Raw genomic sequence first — 18,706 nt, 5'->3', positions numbered from 1 at the left:
AGGGGGACACGTCTGGCACTGCAGGATTTCAGTCCCTGGTGGCGTAGTGTGTTAGTGAATGTAGGCTTTGTTACTTCGGTCCCAGCTCTCTGCAGGTCATTCACTAGGTCCTTCCGTGTGGTTCTGGGATTTTTGCTCACCGTTCTTGTGATCATTTTGACCCCACGGCGTGAGATGGAAAGGTCCCCAGATCGAGAGAGATTATCAGTGGTCTTGTATGTCTTCCATTTCCTAATAATTGCTCCCACAGTTGATTTCTTCAAACCAAGCTGCTTACCTATTGCAGATTCAGTCTTCCCAGGCTGGTGCAGGTCTACAATTTTGTTTCTGGTGTCCTTTGACAGCTCTTTGGTCTTGGCCATAGTAGAGTTTGGAGTGTGACTGTTTGAGGTTGTGGACAGGTGTCTTTTATACTGATAACAAGTTCAAACAGGTGCCATTAATACAAGTAACGAGTGGAGGATAGGAGGACATTTAGAGGCCAGAAGGAAGAAGTTGAAGGTCTGTGTGACCCATAAACCTTGCTTGTAGGTGACCAAATACTTATTTTGCACCATAAATTGCAAATAAATTCATTAAAAATCCTACAATGTGATTTTCTGGATTTTTTTTCCCATTTTGTCTGTCATAGTTGAAGTGTACCTATGATAAATTACAGGCCTCATCTTTTTAAGTGGGAGAACTTGCACAATTGGTGGCTGACTAAATACTTTTTTGCCTCACATATATATATACACATATACATATATATATACACATATACATACACACACCTTTGTAGCTGTATTGGTAAAACTAATAATGCTATACTACTCTTACCTACACCTGCTGCCAAATGCTCCCCATCGACTGTGATGTACTGTATTGATGGAAATCTTTCCTAGACAAAAATCTATCAAAAACATTTTTATATGCCAAATTATTTTATTAGACATATATTACGTGTCATGATGTTGTATAAGGCTGGGTTGTGACTGACCAAATCGGGGCCAGCCCAGTATACATCGATAATGCCAGGACCCCCTGGCATCACGGTGACCAAGTTTATCATTGGTACAGGTACACCTCAGAGGACAGGGGGCCTGCAAATACAATACCATGCAACACACAAACAAGATAAACAGTCACTAAAATGTGTTATCATAGGTAGTTACCTTGAAGGCATTGGAAAGAGGCATCAAAGCTGTGTACAGTAGTAGTAGTAATAATTATTGAAAGTTGTTGGAAGTCAACATGAAATATGTTCCGAGGACATAAAAATAAAGTAATATATGCCATTTAGCAGACGCTTTTATCCAAAGCGACTTACAGTCATGTGTGCATACATTCTACGTATGGGTGGTCCCGGGAATCGAACCCACTACCCTGGCGTTACAAGCGCCATGCTCTACCAACTGAGCTACAGAAGGACCAAGTTGCTCAACAGTAAATTAGCAATGCTTAAACAGTGAAATCTGCAAAGACTGAACTGAGAGACACATACCTGCTACTGATGTCAACCTCCAGCTGGTAGCCCATTACGTTTTCTTCCTATAGGGACTCAGAGGACAAGTGGTTGGAAAATGCAATCGTAGCCATGTCAGAAGAGGCATTAAAGGGACAGTATTGGCACACGTTGTCAATAAAAAGGTCAAGAATAGAGTTCACATTACTCCTTGTTCTATTCAGATGGATGAAGCTCACCTCTGATGAAGGGCTGTTGCTGGGCCCCTGGGTGATGATGGTGGGAGTGAGAGGCTCGGCTGTGGGGCCAGGCAGGGAGGGCCCGGGGCTGGTAGATTGTCAGGGCACGGGTCCCATTCGCTGGGTGGATGCAACCAATTGGGATACTATAAAATGATTTAATGGAGCCAATCAATCAAAAGACAGTGGAAATATTGGAATATGGTTGCAAAAGGTGGAGAAAAAAAGTCTCACCTGAAGTGGGGATATGGGGAGCTGAAGGTCTTCAGATCTATGGGGACTTTGGGCCGATACCGGACTTCATTGGTGTACACCAGGTGATCCTCCACCAGCTGGGTAGAAAGGAGAGTCATCAGGTGTTTTAGAGAATAAAAACGAAAACAATGGTACAAGAGTAGAGATTCTTCAAATCTTCCCTTTATCGAACCCTATCCCATGATATCAATCAAAAAGTGCATTTTTCATTTAGTCAGATCTATCTCACAACAAAAGACCTACAAAACTAACATGGCATTTCTGAACAGATGAAATCAAAGTTGCTGATGCTGTAAAGTAGAGATGAGGTCCACTCACAGTTGTGGAGGTGCCACAGGAGTCTAGAGAGAAGCTGTACAGAGCCCTAGCTCCATCAGTCTCTATGGGAACACAGGAGGCATCCAGCAGGGATGTTAGCCTGGGGTTGACGGCTGAAGAAACCCTGGATGTATCCACCACCACCACCATCCTGCTGTCTGGGAGGCACACTGCAAAGAGAGAAAAGGGAAGAACATCCAGACTTCAGAAAAGTAAAAGGACCATCATAGTAATATAATTGTATTTATTTTGAGGACCACTTTCTAAACTACTGTGAGCACTGATAACATGCATTTAAGGAGCCACAGATGTTGGACTTCGTTCAATATACAGTATTATCACTAGTGATAATATATTGACTGAAGTCAAAGAGAAATTGAATAATATTTAAGACGAAATAGTAAAGTGCTCTTTTATTTAAGCAGACTAACATCTCTACACTTGAAAAGTAAAAAGGAGAACCTCACACCCTAGGAGCTCAGATGCAATATTTGTATATCTTCATCAGGGTATAATGACAAACACTGTGGGTCACTAATTTAAATACTTTGAAAAGGACACAGGTGTCTAATCATGGCTGGGTGTGACTTGATTTCATTGGTTGATTTACAGAACATAGAAAAAAGCATGAATGATAACATATGATCATAGATACAATGGATAGCAAAAACACAATCACAAGAATGGCTTCAGATCAAAGTCTACGTTGAGACCGAAGGTAGCAAGGGTCTATAAATTAAACGATCCAGGCGGCCTCTCATTTTAACAATAAATTGTCAAGGTCACCCCCTCTCCTAGGGAGGGTGACATGTTTGATGCCGATGTAGCAAAGAGACTAAATAGCTTCCCCCCAAAAAAGTGACTGGGTAAGGTGAGTTTTTGCACCATTAACTTGTGCTTTGTTCTACCCACATCATTTACCACAAGGACAAGTTACAATATAAATAACTGCCTTAGTGGAGCATGTGATAACACCTTTAATTGAGATCTGTTTCCCTGTTTGGAAGTGCCATCACACTTGTAGTTTCGATCCGGTAGAGGCGCAAAGAGATGGTGTGCAGGGGTATTTTGGGGTGGTAAATCAAAGTTTACCAATTGATCTGAGATTTCTGCCCCGTGAGAATACAACCAAGGGATTGTCGGAAAACATTATCAGTACCGTCATCGGATCATAGAATGTCCCAATGTTTGTGAACAATTCCCTTAATTTGTTCAGAGCACTTTGAATAGTTTGTTGTAAGAACACAAAAAAAGCTTATTTTTGCTACACTGTCCTTGAGGTTTCGATTTTCTCAATAGCACTACTGATCTGACCATTTTTGTAACTCTTCCCCTTGAACTTTCTTTGCATCTCAGCTATGTTTTCTGTCAAAATCTGGATTGTTTTTTGCTAATTCCTTAGATTCCACAGAATTGGCTGTAGGGCAAACTATTTTTCAAGGGCAGCGAGTGATAAGCCCTCAAAAAAGTTATCGGTGGGTTTCCTGTCAAGATCGGTCGATAGAACATTATCCTCACACAAAATCAAACTTTCAAGGAAACTGATTTGGCGTGTGTCAAACTGGATAGTAAATCTCAGGTGCTCAGATCAAGAGTTATTAAAAGCATGGAACGCCTGGAGCTGTTTTTCATCACCCCTCCACAAAACAAAAATATAAATGTAACGTTTCCAAATAATGTTAGGCCCCAAAAATATTTGAGAGGATTGAGAATTGGCTGTTTCTCCATGTAACCCACATACAAATTGGCATTGTTAGGAGCCATAGGGGGATCCCATAGCAGTACCCTTTGTTTGGATAAATAAAAAGTTTAGAAACATGCATTTTCTCACCTTTATTTAACCAGGTAGGCAAGTTGAGAACAAGTTCTCATTTACAATTGCGACCTGGCCAAAATAAAACAAAGCAATTTGACACATACAGAGTTACACATAGAGTCAATAATACAGTAGAAAGTCTATATACAAGGTGAGCAAATGAGGTGAGGTAAAGGCAAAAAAAAGGCCATGGTGGCAAAGTAAATACAATATAGCAAGTAAAACACTGGAATGGTAAATTTGCAGTGGAAGAATGTGCAAAGTAGCAAAATAAATAAATACATTATGGGGAGAGGTAGTTGTTTGGGCTAAATTATAGATGGGCTTATGTACAGGTGCAGTAATCTGTGAGGTGCACTGACAGCTGGTGCTTAAAGCTAGTGAGGGAGATAAGCGTTTCCAGTTTGAGATTTTTGTAGTTCTTTCCAGTCATTGGCAGCACTGGAAGGAGAGGCGGCCAAAGGAAGAATTAGTTTTGGGGGTGACCAGAGAGATATAGCTGCTGGGGCTTTGGTGACAAAACAGATGGCACTGTGATAGACTGCATCCAATTTGTTGAGGAGGGTATATTGGAGGCTATTTTGTAAATGACATCGAAGTAGAGAATCGATAGGATGGTAAATTTTAAAAGGGAATGTTGGGCAGCATGAGTTAAGGATGCTTTGTTGTGAAATAGGATTTGGATTGGAGATGTTTAATGAGAGTCTGGAAGGAGAGTTTACAGTCTAACCAGACACCTAGGTATTTGTAGTTGTCCACATATTCTAAGTCAGAACCGTCCAGAGTAGTGATGTTGGATGGCTGGCCAGGTGCAAACAGCGATCGGTTGAAGAGCATGCATTTAGTATTACTTGTATTTAAGAGCAATTGGAGGCCACGGAAGGACAGTTGTATGGCATTGAAGCTCGTCTGGAGGGTTGTTAACACAGTATCCAAAGAAGGGCCAGAAGTATACAGAATGGTGTTGTCTGCGTAGAGGTGGATCAGAGACTCACCAGCAGCAAGAGCGACATCATTGATGTATACAGAGAAGAGAGTCGGTCCAAGAATTGAACCCTGTGGTACCCCCATAGAGACTGCCAGGTGGAAAGCATGGCCAGCTGTAGAAAAATGCTTATTGAAATTCTCAATTATAGTAGATTTATCAGTGGTGACCGTGTTTCCTATCCTCAGTGCAGTGGGCAGCTGGGAGGAGGTGTTCTTATTCTCCATGGATTTTACAGTGTTCCAGACCTGTAAACAAAAGTTTTGAGTTTGTGTTGCAGGAAGCACATTTCTGCTTGAAAAAGCTAGCCTTGGCTTTTCTAACTGCCTGTGTATATTGGTTTCTGGCTTCCCTGAAAAGTTGAATCCACAAATAGTTGTGTGTGCGCGAGTACCATTTCATCCAATGTTATGAAATAGCTTCCAGTGCATGCATTATTTGAATCACCGTTGCAAAAGATACCTACTACAGCCCTCAACCTCCACATACAACACCCATTCTGCTAGTCACATTCTGTTAAAGGTCCCCAAAGCACACACATCCATGGATCACTCCTCTTTCCAGCTCACTGCAGCCATCGACTGGACCGAGCTGCAAAAAAACTCAAACTGGACAGTTTTATCTCAATCTTCATTCAAAACCTCAATCATGGACACTCTTACTGACAATTGTGGCTGCTTCACTATTGTTGCCTCTACCTTATTGCCCTTTGTGCTGTTGTCTGTGCCCAATAATGTTTGTACCATGTTTTGTGCTGATGCCATGTGTTGTTACCATGTCGTCATGTGTTGCTGACATGGTTGTCTTTGGTCTCGCTTTATGTAGTGTCTCTAGTAGTGATGTGTATTTTGTCCTATATATTATTTATTTATTTTCAATCCCAGTCCCCGCCTTTTGGTAGGCCGTTAACCGACTTGCCGAGTTAAGTAAAGTTTAAATAAAAATAAATATAGCTGCCCTCGGATTGCCATGCAGGTGAGATTTCAGCCCGCACGAGACTGAACTTCACTCAACTAAAGGGGAAAATTCTAGAAAGTTAACACCAACGGTTCGCTCGGTTGTGGGAATTGTGCTCGAATAAACGTAATATTAGCAACTTTTAATGGAACATATCAAAACAAAATGAACTATGTGAAACTGTGCAAGTGGTTTTCTTGTAGGCAGAGCGCATTGGAGTAGGATTCTATTGCATTGACATGCACAACTCAAAGCCAATTTATGCATGATCCGAAAATGTGTTCGGAGGCGCCATATGGATGGTGTGACGTACTTGCGAAGCCTCCACAGGTTTGCAGAGGCCAAATTGATTTTTTTCATATGTATATACGGTATTCTCTTCTACTGTATTTTAGTCAATGTCACTGACATTACTCGTCCTAATATTTATATACACTGCTCAAAAAAATTAAGGGAACACATCCTAGATCTAAATGAATGAAATATTCTTATTAAATACTTTTCTTTACATTGTTGTCAGCACATTCAACTAAATCACACAAAAATTATCAATGGAAATAAAAATTTATCAACCCATGGAGGTCTGGATTTGGAGTCACTCAAAATTAAAGTGGAAAACCACACTACAGGCTGATCCAACTTTGATGTAATGTCCTTAACAAGTCAAAATGAGGCTCAGTAGTAGTTAATACATACTGAGACAGACGGGCGCCGTTTCCCCTCGCTCCGGTGAGATTCAGTCACTTGTGAATTGAAGGAAAATTATGAAAACAGAGAAGAAAAATAAAATTGTATAATTTAAATGTTTCTATTGGTCAAATATTTGGGGAAGCTAGGCTTCCTTTGGCATCCATGAAATATCAAAGGAGCAAAGCCTAGGTAAAAAGTTGGAGGAAACCCCACCTCAGTCTTCTGAAAACCTAACCCTGGGTTTAGGGTTTTATTTCTCTGTGGGACAATTACAAATGTTTTCATGCAAAAGACACCAGAATGGCTTTCCAAAAGGTGATGAATGTTCCCGAGGGGTCTAGTCCTGACTTAAATCTGCATTTAAAAAAAATCCAGTTTAAATATTGCTGTCCATCAATGACCCCCCCCCCCCAGATTTACCGAGCAATTTAGAAAATAAGCAGATATATTTGGTAGAATATTAATAAAATTGATTAGCTCTTTGTGTACGTCCAAGAGCCAGCAGTGCTGCCCTGTTCTGAGCCAATTGCAATTTTCCTAAGTCCTTTTTTGTGGCACCTGACCACACGACTGAACAGTAGTGAAGGTGCGACAAAACTAGGGCCTGTAGGACCAGCTTTGTTGATAGTGTTGTTAAGATCGCTTTATTATAGACAAACTTTTCTCCATCTTAGCTACTACTGCATCAATATGTTTTTGACCATGACAGTTTACAATCTAGGGTTACTCCAAGCAATTTAGTCATCTCAACTTCCATATTATTTATTAAAAGGATTGGATGAGGTTAGGGTTTAGTGAGTGTTTTGTTCCAAATACAATGCTTTTAGTTTTAGAAATATTTAAGGCCAACTTATTTCTTGCCACCAACTCTGAAACTAACCGCAGCTTTTTGTTGAGTGTTGCAGTTATTTCAGTCGCTGACATGTATAGTGTTGAGTCATGCGCATACATAGACACTAGCTTTACTCAAAGTCATGTCATTAGTAAAAAAAAAAGCACGGGGTCTAAACAGCTACCCTGGGAAATTCCTGATTATATTTGAGAGGCTTCAATTAAAGAACACCCTCTGTGTTCTATTAGAAAAGTAACTTCATCCACATTTTTCCAGCAGCAGACTATGCACGATAATGTCAAAAGCTGCTCTGAAGTTTAACAAGACAAACTCTCTCAGCCAATCATCAGTGTGGCAGGGTAGCCTAGTGGTTAGAGCGTTGGACTAGTAACCGGAAGGTTGCAAGTTCAAATCCCTGAGCTGACAAGGTACAAATCTGTTGTTCTGCCCCTGAACAGGCAGTTAACCCCAGGCCGTCATTGAAAATAAGAATTTGTTCTTAACTGACTTGCCTAGTTAAATAAAGGTAAAATAAAGTAATTTGAGTGCTTGTTGAATGTCCTTCCCTATAAGCATGTTGAAATTGTTGTCAATTTGTTTTACTGTGAAATGGGTAGAAAGAAATTAAACTCCATCAGTCGAATCAGATGGCTTATTCATCACAAAACCATTTGATGTTGCCAATTATTTTAATTATTTCTACTTGGACACACCATGCCCACATTTACCAGTCTTCCACATCAAATAGCCTGAAGCTCCAGGGCTCTTCTTGTAGGCTCTATTTCCCTACATGGGAGCATTGCCAACCCCAGGTCAGGATTTGACATGTACTGTAGCCAGGTCAACAACACCTCAGCTTTTTTCTGTATAACAAAACAAAAACAATGAAGTTGCCTCTTCTACAATGGGGGTCAATAGGAAATAATGTTGGTCTTCCCCAAATCGTAGGCGTGGTTGAGGGGAATTCCATATTATTAAAAGAATACCGGCTGGAACTATTGGTAGGATGATGCTATAGTAACTGTGCTATTCCAAACAAAACCACAGCGGAATATAAACTGGATAATACCATTTGGCAGGAGGACAAGCTTCTTTTGAGCCTAAAATGAAGAAAATCGTCACGGCATTATAAGAGGAGATTCTACCTCGGTTTATAATCATTAGCGTATTGTATTACAGGGCACTCTGAAAGAATTCAAACAAATGACCTTTTTCCACATTGCATTACAGCCTTATTCTAAAATGTATTAAATAGCTTTTCAGTCATCTCTACACACAATATCCCATAATGACAAAGCAAAAAGTGTTTCAGACATTATTGCAAATGTATTAAACAAACACATATCTAACATTTACATAACTATTAAGACCCTTTACTCAGTACTTTTTTGAAGCACCTTTGGCAGCGATTACAGTCTCAAGTCGTTTTGGGTATGACGCTATAAGCTTGACACCTGTATTTGGGGAGTTTCTCCCTTCTCTGCAGATCCGCTCAAGCTCTAATCAGGTTGGAAGGGGAGCGTTGCTGCACAGCTATTTTCAAGTCTCTCCAGAGATGTTAGATCGGGTTCAAGTCCAGGCCACTTAAGGACATTCAGAGATTACTCCCAAAGCCCCTCCTGAGTTGTCTTGGCTATGTGCTTAGGGTCATTGTCCTGTTGGAAGGTGAACCTTCATCCCAGTCTCAGGGCCTGAGTGCTCTGAAGCATGTTTTCATCAAGGAACTGTACTTTGCTCCATTCATCTTTCCCTCGATCCCAACTAGTCTCCCAGTTCCTGCCACAGAAAAACATCCCCACAGCATGCTGCCACCACACTTCACCGCAAGAAAGGTGCCAGGTTTCCTCCAGACATGACACTTGGCATTCAGACCAAAATAGTTCAGTCTTGGTTTCATCAGACCAGAGAATATTGTTTCATGATCTCAGCTGCAGACGCACCCCTTCATTAGAGCACCCCCCCTCCACTCTGGGCAGGTGCCTTTTGGCAAACTCCAAACGGGCTGTCATGTACCTTTAACCGAGGAGTGGCTTCCATCTGACCACTACCATAAAGGCCTGATTGGTGGAGTGCTGCAGGAAGACTCTTGCTGGTCCTTCTTCAATTTAAGAATAATGGAGGCCACTGTGTTCTTGGGGACCTTCCCAGATCTGTGTCTCTGAGCTTTAGATCTGAGCTCTAAAGACAATTCCTTTAACCTCATGGCTTGGTTTTTGCTCTGACATGCACCGTTAACTGTGGGACCTTGTATAAACAAGTGTGTACCTTCCCAAATCATGTCCAATCAAGTTGTAGAAACATCTTAAGAATGATCAATGGAAACAGGATGCAGCTCAGCTCAATTTCGAGTCTCATAAATACAGGTCCAAATACTTGTATAAAAATAAAAAACTACCTTATTTACATATTTGCAAAAATGTCTAAACCTGTTTTTGCTTTGTCATTTTGTGTGTAGATTGATGAGGAAAAACATTTATTTAATCCATTTTAGAATAAGGCTTTAACGTAACAAGATGTGGAAAAAGTCAATGAGTCTGAATACTTTACCAAATGCACTGCATAATATGTATGCATGTAGGATGGTACTGTAAATGCGTTGGTTGTTTTACCCAGTAGTTCCTTCACAAGGAAGATACAGCGCTGGGTGAAGGTGTGCTCCTGTATGGCCGTCTCTCTGTCCTCCAGTGTCATTCTCACAGTTACCACCAGCCCCTGTAAACTCAGACCCTGACGGAGAGCAAAAAAGAGGAACAGGATGGGATCAAGAGATGAAGGCTAAATATGGGTATAGAGCCACTGATTCGACTTTGTTATACCCACTACAAAAATGTACATTGCCACCCAAAACAAATAGAACCCAACAGCTAAACTGGTTTAGTCCCCACACCTCGTAGGCCATGCCAAGGCCGTAAAGAGGGATCACCATACTGAAGTAGTCCCGTCTGGTCTCCAGGGCGTAGTCGCCCATCTCCACCAGCGCCCAGTCTAGCCTGCGACCCTCCACGTACACCTCCCACTGGGTGTCCATGTTTCCGTAGTGCAGCTGCAGACGCACCCCTTCATTAGAGCACCCCCCCTCCACTCTGGGCAGGACTGGAGGACAGGGGAGGGATGGATGGGTTGGAAGATTTGATGGATAGATAGGCATAATTCTCAAGTCAGAGAATGGTTTCAGGTGTTAGCCTACCTTACAGAAGCCTACCCTTTGAGTTTAATTTAAACTTATACGCTCAGAGGGGCTGTGCTTGTATGGGAATGCATGAGTCATACATACCAACATCCTGTAGGACAGCCTCCACGGTGGCAGGGTAATGGTACAGGTCAGAGTGGGGGGAGATGGAAAGAGTGAAGGTCACTGCCAGACTGTACCTCCTGTACCCCTGCCCAAGATACTACAGGACCAGAGACAGGACGATATCAGCGAAAAATATGTATACCAAGGTCAGAGCTTAAGTTTTGAACACACACACAGAGCAGTTTCACTGTTCCTTAGTCTTATACATGAACTGCTTCAGTGTTTTTAGTATCACACCGACTGGTACTAACATGCACTCACCTTCTGGGAGACCAGATGGTGTGAAAAGGGTGTCTTAAGTAGGTAGGCATGGGTGCCATTGGGGAAGGGGACCTGTGAGAGGTAAACCCCTAGCTGCTCTGCCATGGACTGGTCCCCCACAGTGATGTTGGACAGAGACACATCATGGGGGAACAAGCCCAGAGACACAGAGAACTGTCCCTCAGAGGGATTGGTTTCTGCAGGAGGAAAAACAGTCATAACTTACAGAATGGAATGTTCTCTCATTAACATGTTGGTGGAAGTAAACCTGGTTCCAGATCCGTTTGTGCCCTCTTGCCAATTCCTATGGTCATGTTGTCAGACGACGACCATAGGATTAGGCAAGACATCACAAATAGGGATGAGCACACCCTGATGCAGAGTTTCCCCAAACTTGGTCCTGCCGCACGCCCCCCCGTGCAAGTTTTGGTTTTTCCCTAGCACTACACAGCTGATGCAAATCAAAGTTTGATGATTAGTTGGTTACTTGAGTCAGCTGTGTAGTGCTAGGGCAAAATCCAGAATGTGCACCTAGGGGGTGCCCCAGGACCGAGTATGGGAAAAACTGCCCTGCTGGAGGCTCTGTGAAACGTTGGCCAAAGCGACAGAAAGGGGAGATATGCAACTTTTTAAAAATTTGTCTGGTATGAGGACTACTTGCCGTTGATAAGAATTGGTGTCTGAGGCAGATTGATGATAGAAAGGGGTCTAAAGGAGCGGTATTCAGTGTGAGCCGACTGAGAATCCTCCCACTGGTGCATGTAGAACAGGTCAATGAAATAGGACTGGGAGTACTGGCCATCCACCACCTGGCTCTGAGGGAGAGTGAAGGTTAAGGCAACAAAGCAATCAATGGCATTATGAAAAGCAGAATGAAGCTGCAGCATCAAGGAGACAAATCAAAGAAAGGAGAGGCTGGGGCATTGTACATATGCTGCTTCTGAGTGCTTTATTCCCCACAAAATTGGACTCCACAGAAACATTTGTCAGTTATGCATGTCACCTGCTCACACTTCAAATCAAGCCACCCATTTCTTCACTAAAATAGTTGATACAATTTATAGTAATAAAATACTTCACTGACATACCACCTGTATTTGTAAGGAAATCAACTAAGTACAGCTCATGATTAAAACTGTGATAAGAACCAAAAACTGTGAAATTAAAGCTCCATCTCCATGGTCTGTAATACCTTGATGTAGCCGCCTTCTGCACCAAATGGAATCCTGATCTCCACAGCTCCATCCTGTTCCTGTATGTCATATCCTCGCTGACGGGCCACACAGTCACTCAGGTAGCGTCCCTTCACTCCCACCGTCAGGCCCTTGTCTCTGAAGGGGGGCTGCACCAGGGTGGACAGCAACTTGGGGAACCTCCACAGAATGTGCTTCCCATTCATGGAGGCCTTGTCTGGAGAGGGGGTAAGGTACGAAAAGGTACTAAAAGCACTGTATAGGCAAATTAGACCTGATCCCAGAACAGTTTATGCGGTTTTGCCAACTGTTATGGATATGGGCAGGTGTGTTTGTAAACTTCCAACTTCTACTGTATTTGGTCATTCTTTAACTCCATACACCTTAGCCAAATAAATTTAAACTCAGTTTCACAATTCCTGACAATTAATCCTAGTAAAAATTCCCTGTCTTAGGTGAGTTAGAATCACCATTTTATTTTAAGAATGTGAAATTTCAGAATAGAGAAATATTTATTCCAGCTTTAATATCTTTCATCACATTCCCAGTGGGTCAGAAGATTACATACACAATTAGTATTTGGTAGCATTGCCTTTAAATGGTTAGACTTGGGTGAAATTTCTCAGGTAGCCTTCCACAAGTTGGGTGAATTTTGGCCCATTTCCTCCTGACAGAGCTGGTGTAACAGTTAGGTTTGTAGGCCTCCATGCTCGCACACTTTTTCAGTTCTGCCCATGGATTTCTATAGGAATAAGGTCAGGGCTCTGTGATGGCCTCTCAAATACCTTGACTTTGTTGTCCTTAAGCTATTTTTCCACAACTTTGTAAGTATGCTTGGGGTCATTGTCCATTTGAAAGACCCGTTTGCAACCAAGCTTTAACTTCCTGATGTAACTGATGTCTTGAGAGGTTGCTTCAAAATATCCACATAACTTTCCATCCTCATGATGCCATCTATTTTGTGAAGTGCACCAGTCCCTCTTGTAGCAAAGCACCCCCACAACATGCTGCCACCCCCGTGCTTCACGGTTGGGATGGTGTTCTTCAGCTTGCAAGCCTCTCCCCTTTTCCTCCAAACATAACAATGATCATTATGACCAAACAGTTCTATTTTTGTTTCATCAGACCAGAGGACATTTCTCCAAAAGTACAATCGTTGTCCCCATGTGCAGGTGCAAACCGTAGTCTGGCTTTTTTTAATGGCCGTTTTGGAGCAGTGGCTTCTTCCTTGCCGAGCGGCCTTTCAGGTTATGTCGAAATATAACTCGTTTTACTGTAGATATACTTTTGTATCCGTTTCCTCTAGCATTTCAAAAGGTCCTTTGCGGTTGTTCTGGGATTGATTTGCTCTTTTCGCACCAAAGTACATTCATTTCTAGGAGACAGAATGCTTCTCCTTCCCTTGCGGTATGACAGCTGCATGGTCCCATGGTGTTTATTCTTGCATACTATTGTTTGTACAGATGACCGTGGTACTTTCAGGCATTTGGAAATTGCCCCCAGGGATGAACCAGACTTGTGGAGGTCTACAATTATTTTTCTGAAGTCTTAGCTGATTTCTTTTGATTTTCCCATGATGTCAAGCAAAGACGCACTGAGTTTGAAGGTAGGCCTTGAAATACATCCACAGGTACACCTCCAACTGACTCAAATAATGTTAATTAGCCTATCAGATGTTTCTAAAGCCATGACACCATTTTCTGGAAATTTCCAAGTGGTTAAAAGGCACAGTCAACTGTATGTAAACTTTTGGCCCACTGGAATTGTGAGTGAATTACAAGTGAAATAATGTGTCTGTAAACAATTGTTGGAACTACTACTTGTGTCATGCACAAAGTAGATAGATATCCTAACCGATTTGCCAAAACTATAGTTTGTTAACAAGAAATTTGTGGAGCCAACCTAAGTGTATGTAAACTTCCGACTTCAACTATGTTGGCAAGACCACACAATCAGATCTGGGACCAGGTTAGAGGCAAATGGAGTCATGTTCACATATCATGCATTCAATTACATGAATGAAATTCAGTTATAACCCGTCTATTTTCCAATGATCAAAAGAGATGTACTTGTGGTGCAAGCAACCGAGGCGTCCACTCTTAGAAGTGTCCAGTGGTGTTTGTAAAGAATGGTGGCACTGACCACCTCCACCTCGATACCTTTCTCCTGAAATAGTTAGAAAATGTTCCACATTACTTAGCCAAGCAGAACTGAGTCAAGCTGTACTGGACAGTTTTTGGAACTGCATTGGAGAAGACATTGTGAAAAGAAAATATCCAATCCAGAACAGTATGGTTTAGGTTATCCCGACAGCGTGAAAAGGGTATTGGTGAATCTGACCAGTAACCCATAGGAAATAGAGCAAAGCAAACTGACCTAAAGCAGTATTGATATACCAATGGAAACAGATCCACAGCCCTGGCTCTGCAGTCTGACCTGTAGGATGTAGGAGAGGCGGGAGCCATAGGCACAGCGCAGCAGAACACGCGTCTCTGTGGTGTTGATGTGGTAGCCCAGGAGATGGGCCATCTCTACAGGCAGGGTCTTCTCTATCATAGAGGGTCTCCCATCACTCCCCTGCTGGTCACCTGGCACCCGGAACACCACACGCCACTCCCTCAGACCCTCCTCCGACCACTGGAGAGAGATTACAAGGTATTAATCAAGAATTCAAAGGCATTACAAGAGGTAGATACGGGGAACAACAAAACACTATTGAATTGAATTTTATTTTGACCAACAGATAAAATATACATCTACAAGATGTGTATTTGATCAGTGGAAAGCACTTTAAATCTTGTTGGCCTCTCTGTGCAAAAGGAAATATGCACCACAGGTGGTGGTGTCATCCATTCCAGACCCTTGTGGTTGGCAGGAGGGACCGGTTTTATGGCAGACATCTAATATTGGAAAATAAAGAATTGAACAACGGTATGCAAATACATTCCATCCTAATGAATATTGAGTAAATCATGTCAAACGATAATACATCAAAAAGGTAGTCAGTCAGTCACATATAGCTCAGTTAAAAGGTTCCATAACCTCCATATAGTTCTCTTCACAGACTATCTCCCGGGGATTCCATGGCTGGTGTAAAGGGCAGGTCAGCTGGAGAGGGTAGGACATATCCTCACCGTCAACATCTCTGTTCACAAACCACACCAGCATTCGGAAAGCAGTGTCTTTCTGAAGAACATAATATAGCAGGAGGTATACTAACGAAAATGCTAAATGTAGAAACTGACTCAGGCACACATGATAATTTTGTTCACACTTGAAACATTAGGAACCCTTAGAAGAAAAACAGGTGAACACTCACAATTAAAAGTTGGTCTTAGTTCTTTAGAGGCTCCTCCCTGATTCCCCCTATTCATTATGAATCCCCAAACTGTGGCTTCCAGATACTGATAGTAGTAATCACCTCATTGTGTACATAACAAGCCAGGTAGGAAGCACGGAGGACCAGGTCCCCCCAGGAGTCCAGCACCATGGTGTAGCCACATTCTGCAGCCCCCTGGCCTGAGAGGGTGTGGGCACCACTACTGTCTGGTTGGTTGGTTGGTGGGGTAGAGAGTACAGTGGTAATTTCTATGACCTGTTCATGTGATACAAGCCGCATACTTGGTAGCTACATTTTAAAACAGCAGTGATATGTGAATTGTTCCATACAGCCATATGTACCGTAAAGCATAGCATGGGGAATTTACCACCAAACTTTACTTGGCGGTGCTTCCTCAAGTCTTAACTTGGAATAAAACAAGTCTTCTACATTTTCATGTCTAGTTACAGGGGGGTTAGCTTAAATTTAGAAAATGTTAAATGTTTTGCTCCGTGAAGTAATCCAACAATATTGTACGCTGCCATTTTGTCTATTTAAAATCTTTGTTCACTGATTGAGACAGGTGGATGTCCACCCCAAAGTGCCGCATGTCAGGATGAAATTCACTAATCTCGATCAATGAGAAGATTTGAAATAAACAAGAGATGGTGGCGTTCACATTGTTGATTACTTCATGGAGCAAAAAAAAAAAAAAAAGTATTTTTAAATGGAGCATTTCTAAATTCAAACAAACCCCCCTGCAACTAGACATGGAAGTTTAGAAGACGTGTGGTCTTAAGTCGGAAATTTAGGAAGTATCGCCAAGGTTGGCTGAATTCTGCTTTATGATTTACACTACCTCCGGTCTAACAGTTGTATGTATGGAAGCATTCACATATCACCACTATTTCAAAGTGTAGTTACTTACTCGGTAACTTACTTACCAGACTCACCTTCAACATCAAACCTAAACTTCTGACCAAGGAGGCTCGACTTGACTGACAGCCAGAAGTGGCGATCCTGACACTCAGTTTTGAACATTCCTTCACAAATTAAAGAGGATGTCATATACTTTGTACACTGTAGGTAGTCACTGGTTAGAGGGATGCAGGTTTGATACCAACTTACCAATGGGTATGGTGTCAGTAGCATAGATGGGAAGTATGCAAAGCAAGAGTACACTAAAAAAAAAATCTAATAAGTCAGACACAGCACACAAATGTATTAGTTGGGCATGACACCAGGTGAAATCATTAAGGTGATTCTGTTGCAAAATATTTTGCAACAAACCATTTACTTAAAAAAGAAAAGCAAACAAGAGTTTCTATTGTACAAATTCAGTAAGTCCCTCCCTGTTTTATTTGCTCTGGGGTGTATTCGTTCCACCGATTGTTGCAAAACATTTCTTAAACTGAAGCAAACAAAATTGGGAAGGATCTATTTGTCCCAACAGAAACTAGTTAGGTCCGTTTTCTTTAGTTTGGTTCTTAATAAACAAACGGTTTCCATACTGAATAAACCCATGCAATATACCAACTACACTCCAACCCTTTGGACATTTTATTTTTTACATTCGTAGGCCCAATATAATTAAAACAAACAAAGCAGCTCACCAGATAACTCTTTCATCGTTCATAATTGTGATTCCATAAACAAGGTTCTTGTGCATGCTTATAATTCCAAAATTATTTTTTTGTTTGTTGTATCAGCTGCCATTGTCTTATCAGCTGCCATTTTGACTGGGTGAGGACCACACACCTGGCAGGTGAATCAACAATTAGCCTAATTGCATAGGCTATGTATCTACCGTTTTTAAGCGATATTACAGTCAAGACTTCCCCACTAATAGTAATTATAGCAATGTTGTTGTAGCATTTTCCTTCAAAGATTGTAATGCAAAAGGGAAACAAAGAGTTAATTTTCAGCTTCATGTGCCAGGTGGAAAAACAAGGACATTGATGACACATCCCAGATTTTACAACGCCTTGATTTGTATTTTAAGTATGAGCAAACCGCATCATCTGTTTCAGCAGTCTGTCAGTCGATGACACGGCCGATAACGTGGCGCGCAACCATTGGTCTGACAGGATTTACATTATGAGGAGATCTCAATTGCAGCCTGGTGTTCTATTATTTTATGTATTGTATTCACAGGAATGTGCCTGTATTAATGTGCAATACTGTTATTATTGTGGCAAAAAAAAATAGAATAAATTACGACCCCCCCCAAAAAAGATAATACAATCACAATTGCATTCTCCTTTAATCATTCTCAAACCCAATTGGAAGAGAAAGCCCTCCCCTCTGAACTTCTCCTCCAATGGAGGAGGCCGCCATTTCTAGTAATGCACTAAATGGTGCTAGCCAGCCAATCTTGTAGGTGATGGAAGATATAGTGAGTTGAGATTGGTCAATAGCCCTCGATGTCACAGAATTTGCAAAAAACTTCACATGCGCGTTCAATTCGCTTGAACGTTTGCTACGTTGCGGAATGGTTTGTACTGAATGACACGTTTTCCCCAAAATGCGGGTGTGTATTCATTACGCGTTTTCTGTTGGTAAACGCTTCGTCTGTTAAGCGTTTTGTAACAGAAACCGTTTACTCCAAACAACTCTATTTTATTATTAAACTGAAGTTGTTGTTCAGTCCTGTCTCTCCTAAAAAAAATAAGCAACTGGAAGAAGTTGGAAGGAACCGTGCGGACTTTACATGGAAGAAGCTAATATTTATGCGCAGCTTGTGCCAAAAACTTCGGACTATTCAGATTGGAAAGGCAACGTGTGGAAACCATACACATAAAATGACTAGCTATAACTTCCTTTTAAGAACCCACTTTGAAGAGCGTTGAGTAAATGTTTTATTTTGCTAAACTTTTGCAACAGAATTGGCGTAATGAATACACCCTTGTTACTTCATTCGGAAACATGGAGTCTGTCGTCTGTGATGTTGTTTCACCAGAGGATGGATCTCTTGGTAAGCTTTATTCCCTCCTACATGGCTTCGTTGGCGATTTGACCTAGCTGACATTGAACGTTTAATTTGGCTTTATCGGGGTATCATTTATTGGAAATATCCAGGCCAATTCAGTAGAACTAGCTACA

At 41.7% G+C, this 18,706-nt stretch overlaps 2 protein-coding genes across 12 annotated transcripts in view; one reads left to right on the top strand and one right to left on the bottom strand.

Annotated features, from left to right (window-relative positions):
• Positions 1–904: 904 nt before the first annotated feature.
• LOC124005047 lies at positions 905–18,308 on the bottom strand. 8 transcript variants are annotated; one of them, XM_046313944.1, is made up of 19 exons: positions 17,218–17,839; positions 16,733–16,785; positions 16,549–16,647; positions 15,707–15,831; positions 15,328–15,430; positions 15,117–15,185; positions 14,722–14,922; positions 14,355–14,451; positions 12,285–12,502; positions 11,754–11,907; positions 11,093–11,289; positions 10,811–10,928; positions 10,424–10,629; positions 10,146–10,263; positions 2,257–2,426; positions 1,918–2,015; positions 1,684–1,829; positions 1,484–1,530; positions 905–1,082 (listed from the first exon to the last, which is right to left on the bottom strand). In XM_046313944.1, exons 1-18 carry the CDS (start codon positions 17,231–17,233, stop codon positions 1,496–1,498), a joined length of 2,223 nt encoding a protein of 740 aa, XP_046169900.1. In that variant the 5' UTR covers positions 17,234–17,839; the 3' UTR covers positions 905–1,082; positions 1,484–1,495. The 8 variants fall into 8 exon arrangements, with proteins under 8 accessions (XP_046169900.1, XP_046169919.1, XP_046169891.1 ...); XM_046313963.1 differs by having other exon boundaries at positions 16,733–16,798; positions 17,218–17,837; XM_046313935.1 differs by having other exon boundaries at positions 15,328–15,471; positions 16,733–16,798; positions 17,218–17,835.
• Positions 18,071–18,706, top strand: part of LOC124005072 (membrane-associated guanylate kinase, WW and PDZ domain-containing protein 2-like) — a 54,923-nt gene continuing 54,287 nt past the window's right edge. For all 4 annotated transcript variants that reach the window (XR_006833564.1, XR_006833561.1, XM_046314002.1 and 1 more), the window contains exon 1: positions 18,071–18,578. Coding sequence is in view for 2 of the 4 variants with exons in the window: in XM_046314002.1 (XP_046169958.1) it covers positions 18,458–18,578 (121 nt within the window). In the remaining 2 variants the exon portion in view is untranslated. The remainder of the gene's footprint in view (positions 18,579–18,706) is intronic.

The sequence above is a fragment of the Oncorhynchus gorbuscha genome, linkage group LG02 (assembly GCF_021184085.1).
Source record: "Oncorhynchus gorbuscha isolate QuinsamMale2020 ecotype Even-year linkage group LG02, OgorEven_v1.0, whole genome shotgun sequence".
Classification (NCBI taxonomy): Eukaryota; Metazoa; Chordata; class Actinopteri; order Salmoniformes; family Salmonidae; genus Oncorhynchus; species Oncorhynchus gorbuscha.
The sequence above is the reverse complement of the archived record's forward strand: the minus strand, read 5'-3'. Positions and strand labels throughout refer to the sequence as shown.

What these genes read in the sequence shown, in the direction of transcription:
- LOC124005047 (XM_046313918.1), bottom strand. Translation starts at nt 17,273, where the DNA reads ATGCACAAGAACCTTGTTTATGGAATCACAATTATGAACGATGAAAGA. An exon ending in CTTGTTATGTACACAATGAG is followed by an intron (nt 15,472 to 15,706) that starts GTGATTACTACT and finishes TATGTTCTTCAG; the next exon opens with AAAGACACTGCTTTCCGAAT. An exon ending in CAGAAGGCGGCTACATCAAG is followed by an intron (nt 11,908 to 12,284) that starts GTATTACAGACC and finishes ACTCTCCCTCAG; the next exon opens with AGCCAGGTGGTGGATGGCCA.